This window comes from Anabrus simplex, chromosome 9 (assembly GCF_040414725.1).
Source record: "Anabrus simplex isolate iqAnaSimp1 chromosome 9, ASM4041472v1, whole genome shotgun sequence".
Taxonomy (NCBI): Eukaryota; Metazoa; Arthropoda; class Insecta; order Orthoptera; family Tettigoniidae; genus Anabrus; species Anabrus simplex.
The window spans coordinates 128,635,882-128,652,952 of NC_090273.1; the positions used below are offsets into that span (position 1 = coordinate 128,635,882).

The 17,071-nt window shown below is 40.5% G+C and overlaps 1 protein-coding gene across 1 annotated transcript in view; it reads right to left on the minus strand.

The window, feature by feature from the left end:
- LOC136880906 (glycine receptor subunit alpha-3) overlaps positions 1–17,071 on the minus strand; it is a 733,896-nt gene that overhangs the window by 26,909 nt on the left and 689,916 nt on the right. Inside the window, exon 6 of the mRNA XM_068229231.1 lies at positions 3,372–3,506. Within this exon, the coding sequence (XP_068085332.1) occupies positions 3,372–3,506 (135 nt within the window). The remainder of the gene's footprint in view (positions 1–3,371; positions 3,507–17,071) is intronic.

Here is a 17,071-nt window from a genome sequence, read left to right on the forward strand (position 1 = left end):
ATTTAGCCATGGAGCCGGACTGCAGAGCAAGTGAGGATGGGGGGGGGGCAGGAGTGGGGGTCTGCACTGTGGTCAACCTAGCGAAGTCATCTTTTGCACCTTGCGTCGCGCAATGCACTGGTGCATTCACTCAGAGGTCCTGCCCCATACTATTCTTTCCCATATAGTAAGTTATATGTGTACCAAGTTTGGTTGAAAGTACGCTGGAACATACATGCATTCACACAGCCATAAGCTCGGTTATTTTGGACATTTTGGGGGTGACCATTGACTTAGCGGCATCCGGAGTGTCACTATTTATCTCAGAGACCCGGAAAAGTATGGATTCGGCACTAATATTAGTAATTTTCGATTATTCTTTACATATCAGTCCCTCCCCGCCCCTACCACTAAGGTTACTAGGAGTGCCCTCCCCACTCCCAGCAGTATTCTTTTCTAGACAGTAAGTCTTGTGTGTACTGAGTTTGCTTGAAATTGTTCCTTGTTTCCCAGATAGAGGAAAAAAGCTGCAATTTAGGACTCGTCTAGTACGCCTACAGTAGATGCGGTTAATAAATTTCCTTTTCTTGGCTCCTTGCTAAAAACACCGGGGGCTGTGAGAAAGAGATCAGAAGAAAATTGCTCTTTGATATTTTCTTGTGGATAAACTCCGAACGATCTGGCGTGACCAAGCAATCAGTAAAAATACCACGAAACATCTGGTTTCTCTTAGTGTTTTCAGTCTTCTTCTATGACTGTGAATCATAGACGGTGAAGGCCAAAGACAAAAGCAAACTGATGCATTTGAATTGAGGTGGTGGCGGAGGTTGTTACGAATACCCGGGACTCCTACGTAGTCGAAGAGTTTGGTATCTCGAATAGACTTTCTTGTTAGACAGAGAACCCTATAGTTCTTTGGAGAAAAAATAGCTTTGAAAAACTAGAAGTCCAAGAAAAAGGAACCGGTATCATGTCGCGTGGAAGAGCTCCCAGAAGATGCGTAGACCTGATCGAAGATGCAACTCACGCACCTCTTCGAGTAACCATCCGTAAAGCAGAAGACCGTCAACAATGAGGACGAATGTTGTCGAACTTGGCTAAATTGCAAAGTATTCATGAGATTACGATACTCAGACATGAGTTATACGACTGAGAAGAGACGCCTCACCGGATGGAATGATAACGGATTCATCTACAACGTCGACTGCAAGTGTTCACTCGCAATTTGTCTCGAAATCCGACGAACTGCGGAACTGTACTTCAAAGTCTTTTTTTTTTTTTTTTTTTTTGCTAGTTGCTTTACGTCGCACCGACACAGATAGGTCTTATGGCGACGATGGGACAGGGAAGGGCTAGGAGTGGGAAGGAAGCGACCGTGGCCTTAATTAAGGTACATCCCCAGCATTTGCCTGGTGTGAAAATGGGAAACCATGGAAAACCATTTTCAGGGCTGCCGACAGTGGGGTTCGAACCTACTATCTCCCGAATACTGGATACTGGCCGCACTTAAGCGACTGCAGCTATCGAGCTCGGTACTTCAAAGTCTATCGTATAGTGTTCACTATACTCCGCACGGCCTTACTTCTAAATTGAAGTTTCGCAAACCAAATGAGCATCGCCTTTCCTCTGTTGCCAGCGCGCTACGCCCGCGAGAACAGCTGATGCAATATGACCGCGGTAAACAGCCCTTGTAAAACGTAATACCGTACTCAGAAAAACTAATGAATATGGATTGAAAACAAATTCACAAAAACTACACTTACTAACAACATCTGACACTAATAAGAGAATATATTAATAAGAATAAATGAGAATGAGGAAATAAAACATCACTCACCGCTAATGGCTGGCACAGAAAGGAGGTTATGGCCTACAAAGGGAACACTCCACTGATCTCAGTCACTAGAACCCTCCAACAATATGAAAAACACACTAATTACTGAAGGAAAATGCAAAAGATCGCGAAGCATACCAAATACCATACATGCTGAGCGAGATAGGTTGCCTTGTCTTGATAATTTGATGGGCTTCGCGTGAGATAGGTTAACCACGTGGCGAATGTAAATATTAGAGTTGGCAAATGGGTTTCGAGATCGTGCTCTGCCGATATAAATCGATATGAATGGCAGATTGGGATTGGTTGGATGCCTATGCTTCAGCGCATAATCACCAGACAGAGCCAAAATCTGCCAAAACGTCAATTTAGAAGTAGAGCCGTGCGGAGTATAGGTTGGAATATATCGATATATTCGTCTATATCCATTGGCTGCGGTACAAGAGCGCTAGAATTGCCCGCGTCGTGGTCGATTCGCTGCCCCACCTCCATTTTTCGCTCTTTGTACATTATGCATCTCTCAGCATTGGCGAATTTGGGGTTGTCCTGCTTATGCCTCGACATTGTGAATTTATTCTCGTTACTCAAAATTAACTCTGGATTTTCTTCAGTTTAACTTTTCGAGTCTTAATTATTGATCTATTGAGATTGTAGCCTGGTTCGTTAAGAATCGTTGGACATCACTGTTAAAGTTCTATTGCTTTCCATCCTCGAGTTACACTGCCTCCACTAATGCGAGCTGTTTATGTTCTAACCAGACTTCGGGATAAGTACTCGATACATGTTTCTTTGTGTTTCTTGGGAATAGGTATAACAACATTGTACCGAAAATCGGATGGCACTTCTCTTGCCTCATATATCTTACACACTAAATGGAATAACCTAGCCTCCTCCTAAGGCAGTAATTCAGAAGGATTGCCATCAATTCCAGGTACCGTGTTCCTATTTAGATCTCTCGATGCTCTGTCGAATTCTAACTTCAAAGTTGGGTGTCCCATTTCATCACACTAACAGCCTCTTCTTGTTCCAGAACCATATTATCTACGGTACGTCTTTACCTTGATACAATTGTTGGATATGTTTCTGTCATCTTTCTGCTTTTTCTTCTCCAGCTGAGCCCTTAATATTCATACAGCTAGTTTTCTTTACTCCAAAGGTTTCCTTGATTTCCCCGTATCCAGCATCTACCTTTCCTAGGACCATAAAATGTTCAACATCCGTGCACGTATCCTTCAGCCACTCTTCCTTAGCTGTCCTACACCTTCTATCGAGTTCTACTTTAATCGTCTGTATTCATTTCTGCCGTCTTCTGTAGTATAACTGTCTCGTGGGGGGCAGACTTTCATGTTTTGTATTCTTGTATTTTCGTCGTTCATCAATTAGTTCTAGTATCTCCTGAGTTACACATTGATTCGTAGTTTATTTTTCCCTTGTTCCTAACATTTCTTCAGCAGACTCAATAAATATATAAATAAATAATTGCATGCATATATATATATTACATTACGTAATAAGATAATATAAGCATTGAAGACAAAGATTCAAGATAATTTCTTACCGATTTGGAAAGACTCTTGGCAGTCCGAGGCGGCAATCTTGACAATTTCAAACTGAGGCATGCGCAGTCCTTTCCCCATGATGACGGGATTATTAGTCTTCCATTCCAAGCTCAACTCCTCTATGGTTTTCGAGACTGTAAGAGAGAATTGTGAGGTATATTTGGGATGGATTATCTGAGAAATATTTACTAGGTACACGTCAAATACACTCATCAATTAAAGTTAATTATCTATTAAATTTTATTGTTTAGAGGCAGAATCGATATGATATTATTTTATATGAAACTCATAATAGTTAAAACAATATAAATATACACTTCTGTGTAACTTTCGTTCCAGTATAACAAGAGAAACACTCGGTATGTGATTAAACCAAACAAATTAAGAAACCTCCTTAATTAGAACATCACAAATTATAGTTGTCAATGCAGCCACATTACTTAATAACATATTGGTTCTCCACAAAAGGTAGTGTTAATGGAGTGTTCCGTGGTTCAAATCCCGCTCACTCCATGTGAGATTTGTGCTGGACAAACAGGAGGCGGGACAGGCTTATCTCCGGGCACTCCCTCTAACCTTTCATTCTAACAACACACTCCAATATCATTTCATCTGTCAGTAGTTAATCATTGTGCCAGACGAGTGTGACAGGCTTCGGCAGTCGGCACAATTCCTATCCTCGCCGCTAGGTGGGCGCTTCCTTCATTCGATCCCTGACTATGTCAAATGACTGCAGAATGACTGTGGATTTGAATTTTTCACCTCCGTCACAAACTACCGCAAAATCACTCAACTCTCTTGACTTTCCTCTTATTATATCACTATCAGTGTGCATATCAGAAGAAAGTGGTAGTAAACAGAACACATTTTTGCAGTGGGTTACAAACCTACCTGTGTGTTATGCAAAAAATGCACATTTTTATTGAAAACTGTTCCATGGTTACATTACTATTATCTCATCGCTAAATTTCAACTCTGACCTTATACCTTTAGGGTGCTTCTGTTTCAGTTTCCAACCGAGTGTTCCAATAATGATGAGGTACTCAATTATTTACACAGACTGTGTAAGATAACGTACCGTTAATCGCTTTAGGAATGACACTATAAGATTATTTGTCTTCTGGAGGTCGTTATGGAAAGCGAGGTAGATGTAAACGTGATCATTCAGAATGACGAAGTTCTTGCTCTGTAGGTAGCCTATCTCGAAAATGATCAATTTGTAGTGAATATTAGTGACAAAAGGAGAAACAAACATATGATGAACAATACACTGGCATCTTGTACAGCAGCGAATCTAAAATGGACAAATACCGGGTGGGCAAAATGAAACTGGCCAGGTAAATATTTATAAGGCTCACGTGGAATTGACCCTTGTTAATTCTACCGGGTGGTACACCTCCACGCCGCTAATTCAAATATTGCGCCAGTTGAAACTTCTCTACAGGAGAAAGCCTGAACTTTAACAAACTGTATTAACTCAACGGTTTCTCGGAAGATGTCACTATAGTAAATTTGGTAATTTTGAAGAGTTCTGAACTGTGTCTATTTCGATTTGTGTTTGTTTATTCCGTATCAAGAAGTGTGGACATTCTCTTCTAGATGTCTCTACAGAGAAAAGACTACGATTGTGCACTCTGGTGCGAAGTGATGGAACTGTTTTTTGAAGAAACCTTGTATCCATAAGTTTGTTCTTTGTTAAATTTCTTTCTTTCAGGTTTTGGGTTGGCAATATTGATCTCTGTTTCCGCCAGTTTTGAATTCAGCCAATCCTGAATTTTCTAAATTAATTTTCCTCCAATCCTAGGTTTCTTGTTCATGTTGTGTGTAACTTTTGATGTTAGCCAATGAAACGAAAGGGTGTGTCTACTCATTCCTGAAAGGTCTCGAATATTCCACGAGGGTATATAAACTGCTGATTTTCTTGTCTCGGTGCCACTTCAGTAACATCTTTCTTAGTGTGTGAATATGTAGCAGGGGGCGGGAAGCGCCTCTTTCTTCAAGCAGCAGTTCATCTACAAGGTAATGGCCTGTTAACATCTTCATTTCTTGCTAGCTCAGCAGTTTAACTCTCGGGGAGGGTTCGAAGCCTTTAATATGTAACCTATTCCTTTAAAATGTAAATTTCCTTTGTGTGTATGTAAAAACTTCAAATCTCTTTTACTATAAAGCGGGGATAGACAGTGCTTCACCATCTCGAACTCCCCTTCATTGTGAATTTGAGGTGACTGTTTCCGTAACCGTTTTTCTCTTCCTTCTTAAAGTCTTAAACTTATTTTGCCGACTAGTCACCTCCATAGATTGGGATTAGGCCCTGTATGATCGGCCTAGCGCCACATAGGTTTTAGACAAAACTTGGTGTAGGAGTGCAAGTTATCGCCTCCATTCTATTTTGCATTATTGGCCAGTAACTTAACCTGATGTTTGTATTCCTCATGTAAAGGCCCTGTAGGTTGGGTATCTAATACCCCTGTTTCCTGGTGTGCCTCGAGGACAGTCTGAAGTGAAAGTTGTGGCGGCCTTTGAGAGGCTTGTCAAATTGAGAGCGGGTCTGCTCTTTTTTCCTTAACATTGTAATTAGGAGCAAGTGCTCCTTGTACTTAGGGGTTTTCTGCCCTTTAGCAATTGTGATCGTGAGCTGAGAGCTCAGAAAGTAAACTTGGGGCTCGAAGCCCAAGTTTGGTAATGAGCTGTAATTTGTTAATTGTTGATCTGCTACTTGGTACCTGTTACACTCTGTTATTTGTTGATTTTGAAAAGAAAATACTGTATAACCTTTTGTTAAAGTTTTAAATTAACTTTAATTTTGTAGTTGAGACCTATTCCAGCCCGCACCTTCTTTCACCTCTAACTACCACGGAGATCTTCGTAACATTAATGAACAGGAGAACTGCCCATCAGAGGAAATGCTGGAAACCGTGATTTCGATGCACCAATCGGTTGCTGACACATGTCCGCGCGTGCGCATCTCCCGCATGCTAAACATGCGAAGGTCCATCGATAAATTTGTAAGGATACAGGGGCAGGTCCCTTTTGATAATGTTCCGACACGACGATCTCTTGATTACCACTTGTACAGATAAACGGCGCTGAGATTCCCTTCACTCGAGCAATGTTTTCTGGTGTTATTGTTTTTATTCGCTACAGAGCCCGTTTCGCACCATTTTGCCACTAAGTTTTGCATTGCAGACCTTGCTGGAGGTTTTGCCAAAACACTTGCGCGAACAGTTCCGCACAAGTTTTCCACGAATCGTGCTTCGCATAACACTTAACATTGAACACGCGCCGTTTTATCGCGAGCAACATTTTGTGTTGCATTCAACTGGTCACTATACAGGTCTGTTTCTCTCACTCACAGCGATGTACTCGGGACAGAGTATGCGCAAAACGTGCACGCCAGCAATCAAATGGTGCATCGAAATCGCGGTTTCCAGCATTTCCTGCGATGGGCAGTTCTCCTGTTCATTAACAAGTATCAGCCTTGTAAATATTTTCCGTACCAGTTTTATTCTCCCCACCCTGTAGTGCAACAACGATATCGAATATCATTACAGATGTCTCACACATACGCAAAGCCAAAGAGAATGCTTGTGAATGCTCCTTGTCATTCTTCCCACGTCTTTGCATCAGTAAACATTATGGTTAATGAAATTAAGAATATAACAAAGTAAAGAAGTAAACAAGGAAGGGAGCGCGTAAGAAATGTTATCATGTCATCATGAATAACTAACACTACGTTTTCTTTGCTCTTTGCCAGTTCTGTAGAATTTACCGTTTCTAATAACAGGATGAAATCTGACCTCTCACTGGTGAATATCACATGCACGTTATGACCTCTTCCTTTTTATTTCCTGTGGCCTCCCACATATCCCTCAGTCACCCACTCCCAAGCACATTCTCTTTTACACTCAGAACGCTAGCGAGATCGAAATGTCCTGCTAAAGGGCTCCCTTGAGCCTACTGAGCGTACGCGCCAGTATATTGCTCGTTGTCAGTCACCTGGGATCGTGAAGCCAATTCTTTTATTCGCTAGCTTCGAGCTGAATGGCGACTGTTAAGTCATAATATTTAAGCTCTTCTCAGTATACAGTCATTTGGACTTTGCTCCTTCTAGACCAGCAATTCACAACTAGAGTCCACTACTGTAAAAATGAAGAGATCCACGAAAATGCGTAAACAGTCGTTTAGCATTAAAATGTTTAACCTCGTATCAAGCATGAAGTTGTCATTTAACGTTAAGAATTTCATATTTAGGTTCCGTATTGAAACAAGATTTACATCAAAGAAAGGACAATAAGTTCCACCTTTTCAATACTATATATTGTGTGAAAGTTTTACATTACAGTTAAAACATCACAACTTTTGTACATTCGGTACCGGTTTCGACAGATTCCCTGTCATCATCAGCCGAGAATAATTAAACAAAGACAAGTATAGATCATGATTCTTATGGTGTGATTACAATGGTGGATTAAAAATATACATTATATGATTAAAATAGTATATATATATATATATATATACACACACAAATTAAAGGTAAGTAAAATGGGAATGGTCATTATTTTATGAGGTGTACACCTTAATATTTCTAATTAAAAGGTTAATTTGTTAAAAGAAATTTTGTTGTTGTAATATATAATTAGGGCCTATAGTGAAATTTGATTGTAGGCTTAAATCAGTAATATTTCAACTTTTTGACCAGTCAATTGATTGAAGTTATGTAGCCATGTTTGACACATTAAAAAGGTAAACAAATATTTAGTCGAATGGTGTTCCACATAAAATATGTACAATAAAATTCGATTGGAGCTTCAACTTGGACTTCCATGGACTTCCTTTTTAATGTGTCAAACATGGCTACATAACTTCAATCAGTTGACTGGTCAAAAAGTTGAAATATTACAGATTTAAGCCTACAATCAAATTTCACTATAGGCCCTAATTATATATTACAACAACAAAATTTCTTTTAACAAATTAACCTTTTAATTAGAAATATTAAGGTGTACACCTCATAGAATAATGACCATTCCCATTTTACTTACCTTTAATTTGTGTGTGTATATATATATATATATATATATACTATTTTAATCATATAATGTATATTTTTAATCCACCATTGTAATCACACCATAAGAATCATGATCTATACTTGTCTTTGTTTAATTATTCTCGGCTGATGATGACAGGGAATCTGTCGAAACCGGTACCGAATGTACAAAAGTTGTGATGTTTTAACTGTAATGTAAAACTTTCACACAATATATAGTATTGAAAAGGTGGAACTTATTGTCCTTTCTTTGATGAAGTTGTCATATCACTGATTCCCGATCATCTGGAAAACCTGTCAGAAAACTTTATAAATATTTCCCTTCGTTATCAAATGGAATGTACGACTTGATCAAGAACCTTTATATAATGCTCGATGACCGTTAATATAATCAATGAAATATGCTTCTTTCCGTGTTCTTCTGTCAAAGTTAAGATCAGCAATTAAATTATTGTGCCGCAAGAGGCAAGTCCAAATAACACTGAATTATCTATATAACTGCACTGACTAGTCGAAGTGTTATTTGAGCTTGTATCTTGGAGCATAATCATTTCATTTTTGGCTATATCATTGACAAACCAAAACTCTTCTTAGAATTATGCGTTTGAAGAACTGTTTACCTATTTAACTGATAGTAAATCCTTAGAAAATGTTCAGCGGTTTATATCATTTATTAATCCTGTAAGATGATGAACAACTGGCTGAACTTAAATGTGAGCGGACATTGAGACTCACATTCACTGAATAGTGCCGTGACGTATTTTGGTTGCCTGCAATTGTGCAGGAAATATTAAACATATAATTCCAATTTTCCACACATTTTTCCTTTGATCAAACATTTCCAATGACCGATAAAAATAAACAACGAAATAGGCTTTTGTCCGCTGAAGAAGTAGTTTGCGTTTGTCAGAGGTATGGCCAAGAAATAAATGTTGGTGCTCCAAGAAACAAATCCAAATAACACTTTGAATTGTACATTTAACTTCACTGACTGTTCGAAGAGTTATTTAAGCTTGGAGCTTGGAGCACAATAATTTTATTCTTAGCCTTATCTTTAACAGACCGGGCAGATTGGCCGGGCGGTTAAGGACGCGCAGCTATAAGCTTGCATCCGGGAGATAGTGGAGTGCGATGCCAGTTCGGTGAAAAGCGCCAACCGGGCAACTGCGGTACAGTCGGTGGAGCAATATGACTATGAAAAGTCTCGACGCAATCAGACGGAAACGAAGAACGTGGGGAGCTACTCCCCACCCCTTTCAAGGATCTTACTTTATTCCAGATTGTAGTAAGTGGGGTTTCTCTGCTAATTTCTTCACAGTATCTTCGCCAACTGGATCGCTTTTTCTGTTTTAAAACTCTTTTGACCTGTGCGTTGGTGCGTTGATAATTAGAGTAATTCTCCCAGGAAGAAAGGCGTCGATATTGTTTAAAAGCAAGTTTCCTTCTTGCAATCATTCGGGAACATTCTGTGTCCCACCACGGCGTAGGGGGATGTTTTGGAAAACAAGTAGGCTGTTTTACTGGGATACTAACCGAAACTGCAGCATTTATGATGTGTATTAAACTGGCGTACCTTGGAAAAGGGGTCTTTAGGGAGAGTTGCAGTACGAAGTTCGGAGTCTATGTTCTCGCTGAAGGCAATCCAATTTGCTCGTTTGGTGTTCCATATTGTGGTTGGGTAGAAGGTTGTAGGTAAGGCGTAGCGATTTTGTAAATGAATTTCGATAGGAGGATGATCAGATCCCAGGGAGTATCGTCGTGCTTCCCAGGTTAGGTTGGCAGCGATGGCTGGAGAACATATAGTTACATCTACTGCCGAAGGTCGATGTCCAGGCCGAGATATAAGGATAGGACTGCCGTCGTTGAGTATGACCAGGTGGGAGTCATCCATCATATTTTGCAGGGCTATTCCAGCACGGTCCGTATAAGCACATCTCCAAGCTACACTATGGGCGTTCAGATCTCCACATATAATGTATGGAGGCTCCAGTTGGTTAAATAAACTGTCCCATTCGCCTGGTTGAATTACAATACGTGATGGGCAATAGATAGATATTAATGTAAATGCCACCGTAGGGAGGAAGATACGAGCCGCTACCACTTGGAATGAAAGAGCTTCGGGAAATGTAAGGGGTATTGCTCTGTGACGAATATTGTTGCCTATTAACAGACCACTTCCTCCATATCCATCATCTCTGTCTGAACGCAGAACACTATATCCAGGAAACCGAACTAGTATACCAGCGCGAAACCAAGTCTCGGATGATGCTGCCAAGTTGATGTGCCGATCATGTAATTCTTTTTGAAGACTGTGTTTATGAGCCAGCGCTGATTGGCTATTCCACTGTAATATTTTAAAAGCTTCCATGAATGTTCTGTGTTATCATTTCGCGAAGTTCCGATGCCGAAGGGATACCACGATTTGATAGGAGAATTCCGTGTAGAAGCTGTGTAACTAGGTTAAGGATACCAGTAATAAGGGATTCTGATGAAGTAAGTGGTGGTTGAGAAGAGCTGCCAGGCAAGGGACTTGCACTGCGGGGTGCTATTAAGTGCGGCTGAGGTGGATAAGGGTTGGGGCCCACTGGAACCCCACTGACTTCATGGGGATGGTAAAATACCGGTGGGTGGGGGATAGATGGTCTGGGTAACGTCGGAGGAGTTCGCCTAGGTTGGAACACGGTACTTTTGTGATTTTGGTGTCGTGGTAAGGGAGGAAAAGCTTGCTCATGTGTGAGAGGTAATGGCTGAACGACTTCAGCATATGACTTCTTCATAACAGCTTCCTTAGCTTCCTTGAATGGCATGTTATATTTGGCCGAAACCTCGTTTAACTCTAATCGTTTGTTATACTCCGGGCACCCTTTACTGAGGGCACTGTGTTGACCTTGACAGTGTACGCATTGAGGCTAAGGCAATGAGCAGGGGTTTGGAGTATGCGACACAACACAGTTACTGCATCTACCCTGTGAACGACAGTGTTTACTTATGTGGCCGAAGCGCAAGCAATTATAGCAAATACGTACTGGAGTCACATATGGAGAAACCTCACAACGTGCTCCCATATATTGATACACTGTCTGGCAGCGTCTGAGAGTCAAAAGTAACAACACAAGTCCGTATTGGAACAGCAGTTGAAACATTGTCCTTCATTGTGCGCCTGAACATACGATGGACTCGTCTGATTTTAACAGAATAATCTATCACTTGTAATAGTTCGTCTTCCTCTATTTCTGTATGTACGTTACGAATGACACCCTGTCGAGTTATGACATGAGACGGAATGTAACCTTCTAATTGATGTGAGGAAAAGAAAGTAGAACTAACGAACCAGTTTGCTGCCTCTGCTGAATGAAATTCCATTTTAAGACGATTTTTCCCGATGGAATAAATATCTTTGATATTTCGACGTTGAGATGGACACTCCCGATAAGTTATTTTACCAATCGCCATCGGATGTAGTTTACCTATGTTTCCTTCTTTCCCTTCCACATAGATGTAGTAAGGCCCTGAAGAGTCAATGTGATACCGGTTAGCCTTGTTATATTCATATGCACTGAGCCGAGGCTGTGCCCCCCTATTTTGAGGAGGAAGCACAGCTGGTTCCACATTCATATCAGAAACACTATCACCTTGACTACAAGCTGAGCTAGACCCTGAATCACTGTGAGAAGATATCTGTTGTGAAACATTACCTGTAGCATTTTCTGGTGTTACTGCTTGCTTCTTATCGATGTTACCTGAAGGTTTTTCTAATGCACGCTTATTTGCCGCCGCCACAGATGGAAAACTCGCCTCCACATTACAGTCGTAGGTAGGTGGTAGATTTATAACCGCCAAAGCACTCCCGACACTACGAGACACCTGCTGTATACTGCTCGTGATATGGGGGGAGGACCGCCCTTCTCATATGGACCTCCTTCCATAGCACTAACTGCTAATTAAACTGCTAGTTATTTCATGAGGCTACACACTAGGAGACGAAGTCACTGAAAGGCACGGATAAATGTCCACACAACTAAGTCCGTACTTCCGTACGATAAGTGAGCGTGAGTCACACAGAGCGAACACACAAGCAACTGTACCCAGGTATTTGAATTTGTCTGTCCTTTTAATCCTGCCACGTGTTACCTCCATATATCTCTCACGTTGGTACTTGTACTCCATATATTCCGTCTCTTCATAAGAGACTTCAAAGACCTACTTTTTCGGCAACTTCTTGAAGGCTTTCCTGCATTTTGAGCGTCTTATCGGTGTTTTTGTTGTTATTATTACGTCCGGCTCCATGGCTAAACAGTTAGCGTGCTGGCCTTTGGTCATAGCGGAGTCGGGTTAGATTCCCGGCAGGTCGGGAATTTTAACCATAATTGGTTAATTATCCTGGCATGGGGGCTGGGAGTATATGTTGCCTTGATCATTTCATCCTCATCACGACGCGCAGGTCGCCTAGGTCGTCAAATCAAAATACCTGTATCTGGCGAGCCGAACTTGTCCTCGGACACTCCCGACACTAAAAGCCATACGCCATTTCATTATTATTATTATTATTATTATTATTATTATTATTATTATTATTATTATTATTATTATTATTATTATTATTGCTGTTGTTGTACCGGGAGGTACACCTCAACTCCGCACATTCAAAAGAAGCGCCTTAATGAACTCTATCCAACAAAACTTGAAACTGCTACTGCATGTAGTTGGAATATTAATCAGAAGATGTCACTACTGAAGAATTGAGAAGTTTGTCATTTCTAAGTTTGCTAAACTGATTGGATTTATTTTATTTTGTTTTGGTGTACATCAAGAAGTTTGGACATTTCTCCAAAGATGCCATTACAAAAGCTCAGGTCGTGCACTCTGGTGCAAGCTAAAAGAATTTGTTATTGAAAGAAATTTTGTGTTTATGGGTTTTCTCAAGTAAATTAACTTTCATTTATTTTTTTATATATTTCAAGATTGCAACACTTCTTTCTCATTCCGCCAGTTTTGAATCTGGCCAATAGGAATTTTCTGTAATTATTTTTCGGCCTATCACAAGCTTCTTGTTGGTTTTTTGGGTGTAACTTGTGATTCTGCCAATAAAATCGAGAGGTTGTATCCGCACTAGTCCAGAACCCTCTAGAACCATCCACTCGTGTATATAAGCTGTGGTCTTTCCGGCTACCTTGTCTCTTGATCGCCGTATTTCTGAGAGTGTGTGCTAAGACAGGAGGCGCGGCGCCTCATTCTTCGCCAGGCAGAGCAGCAGCCAAGGTAATGACCACCAGACTTATTTTTCTGTAGCTACCTCCGCAGACTTACATGAGGGGAAGGTCCTAATTTCCAACCATGTAACCTGTTTTCTAAAATGTAAATTTCCTTTCAGCTAATGCAAAATTTCATAAAGTCTTTAACTACAATTCGGGGATAGAGAGTGCGTTACCCTCTCGAGTTCCCTTTCAACTTGGTTTGAGGTGACTACGACTTTGTAACTGTTTTCTTTCCTGTAATTCATTAAATTAACTTTCATTCGAGTCACCTCAGTAGCTTGGGTTTAACCTCTGCATCATCGGGCCAAGAACCCAATTAGGGTTTTATAGGTAATGTTCTAGGAGTGCAAGTGTACGCCTCCATTCATTTTGTGTTCGGGCCATTAATTTAAACCTGTTCTTCTTTTCGCGAAGGCCCAGTAGTTTGAGTAATAGATACCCCTGTGTAAAGGTAATTTCAATTGTAAATTGTGCCTTGAGAGGTCAGAGATTGTAAGATTTTGGATGTAATGTTGCCTTGAGTAGGCTGTAAGAAATTTGTTAATGTTGAAGAACATGTAAGCTCTTTCCTAAGTTTCCTGTAATAGTGAGTGGTACCTTTGGAAGGCCGTACTTGTAATCCTTGAGGTAAAGTGCTCTTAAATTGGGATATTCCTGTCCTTGTCTAAACATTGATATTTTGCAAATTTGTAAACTGGATCTTTTTGCTCAAACCTTGTAAATCTGGGGCTTGAAGCCAAAAATTGTTAAATTCCCAATTCTCGGGTTCTCTATTTTAATCCCCAAATTTGAATTGTTATGTCACTAAGGGGAAAGTTGTTAAGTTTGTTGTTTGAAAAGAAATATAACTTTTATTTAAAGTTTTAATTTAAATTTTGTTATTGTAGTTAGACCCATTCTAGCCCACACCTTCTTTCACCTCTCTGCGTCCACAGATATACCGGAACAAATATTATTATTATTATTATTATTATTATTATTATTATTATTATTATTATTATTATTATTCTCGGAGCAACCACTATGTGAAATGGAGATAAAGGTGGAAACTCAAGCCGGGAATCGCTGTCAGTACAGCCTCAATCAACCCCAACAAATCACATTCTGTTGAGATAGTGCAAACTCAAGCTACTCAACCTGCCTGTTTTGTTGTACGGATGCAAGACCTGGAGTATCCAGAAATAACAACATTACCGGATTCTCCTCAATTTTAAAAGGGATTTTTTCAGGAAAATCTTTGGAGTGATGAAGGACGCGACGACTGGGAAGTACAATCATGAGCCAAACGAATGTATACAAATCCAGACACTGTAAGCCGCATTGTCGTGTGAGGAGGACATGATTCTCAAATGTGTGTAGTATACGGCCTGTGAAGCTGATAGATTTATCCCCGCGAGAGGAGACCACTGGACAGATTAGGAAATGGTAGATTAATGGACTACGTAAAGACTTGAGACAGACCGACATTGGAAACAATTGACGGGAAAGAGCGAGGGACAGGACAGGGTAGAAGAGAAGTCTTGCCCATTGAACATGGCTGTGATAAATTAAAGAAGGCTGTTTATGGACATCACGACCCACCAATCAATCTGCCAGATCTACGCAGAGGCACTATTGAGGAGCGGGGATAGTTTGGACCAACTTTACCTTGATGAACTAGTGTGCAGTATGCCACGACGAATTCAAGCACGCATCAATTCAAGGGGACGTGTTACTCGGTATTAAAAATACTGGGGTGTGCTGTACTTAATAAATGAAATTTAGAACGCAAAGCTATATTGTTGTAGAGATTCTCATTCGTTCTTTTCTTGGGCGTATTTGATGCTGGTATGGTACTTTTGTATGTCTCTCGCTTTCTCGGGAACTCTTTGGTCCGAGGTGATGCAAAACATTTTGACATAATTATGATTTATGGCAGGGGGGTCATCTGAGAGTGCTTGCGGTGGTGGCGATTACTGTTTTAAGAGGAAGTACAACTGGCCAACCATCCTCTATTAATACTAATCAGAGGGAGAAACTTCAAAAAATGATGGTATCGGCTAAAGAAAGACATGGGCAACGAAGGGCGTTAAAATGAAAGACTCCCTAGGCCCCGAATTCTCTAATACCATCGGAGTCGGAAGAGAATAAGAGTTGACCAAGAGAGGTCGGATAAGATAGATTAAACTAAGTAAGTAGAAGCAATGCCAGTATTCAACTGAAGGCCCTGTGGTCGCCAACCAACGCTCCCAAGTCAAGAGCTCCGCGGGCCCCTTTTAGTCGTCTCCTAAGAGAGGCAAGGAGGCCATACAAAAGTGTGACGCGATGTTACTTGGCAACCCTTGATGGTTGGTCATGACCGAGAGACGTATGAGACATTTTTTATAATTTGATTTTCCCAATGGGAAATTTGACACCATATTTATTTATTTATTTATTTATTTATTTATTTATTTATTTATTTATTTATTTTATATAAATAAAATCGTAACGAGCGTGTGTCTGTACATTGAATATTTGGGCGAAATTTTCGTACTGTTACCCGTTTCAGGTGTAATAATGACCATCTGCATACATTTTAGTTTTGGTGTCTGTCTGTTTGCCGGTTTGTCTGAGTTCTTATAACTGGAAAAATACTAGATATATTTCTACTAAACTTCATATTTAGAATCTACCGATCCTTTGGTAGGTTTAAAGTCCAATGTTATTTCTGAATCTCTGAATGGACTGGGGTTTTATAGGAAGATCCAAACAGTGATTTTTACACTCCCACAAAATATGCATGGCCACCTTTAATGGAAGTCAATTTTTAATAATATTATTCTTTGCATCTTTTCGATAGGAGGACTGATAAGGGAGATATCATTAACGCACGGTCCCAATGGACTTAGTTCAAATGCAGGTGCAATTTGTAATCTACTCATTCAGTATTGTATTATCAGGTGGATATGACATCGGGACATCACTTGGAGTTAGCGTTTACAGAAAGATTATTCCCTATATATGTTCCTTAAAGTAAGTCTGTCAAAAGACTGCATACAATTAGTGTTTAAGAATAGGTTATGTCCGTTATTTTATGTCATGTACGCATTTATCGTACGACGGATGAGGGATAATAAGATATACCAAACCAAACCCCATGGCACTACAGCGCTTGAAGGGCCTTGGCCTACCAAGCGATTGCTGCTCAGCCCGAAGGCCTGCAGATTACGAGGTGTCGTGTGGTCCGCACGACGAATCCTCTCAGCCGTTATTCTTGGCTTTCTAGACCGGGGCCGCTATCTGACCGTCAGATAGCTCCTCAATTCAAATCACGTAGGCTGAGCGGACCTCCAACTAACCATCAGGTCCAGGTAAAAATCCCTGACCTGGCCGGGGAATCGAACCCGGGGCCTCCGGGTAAGAGGCAGGC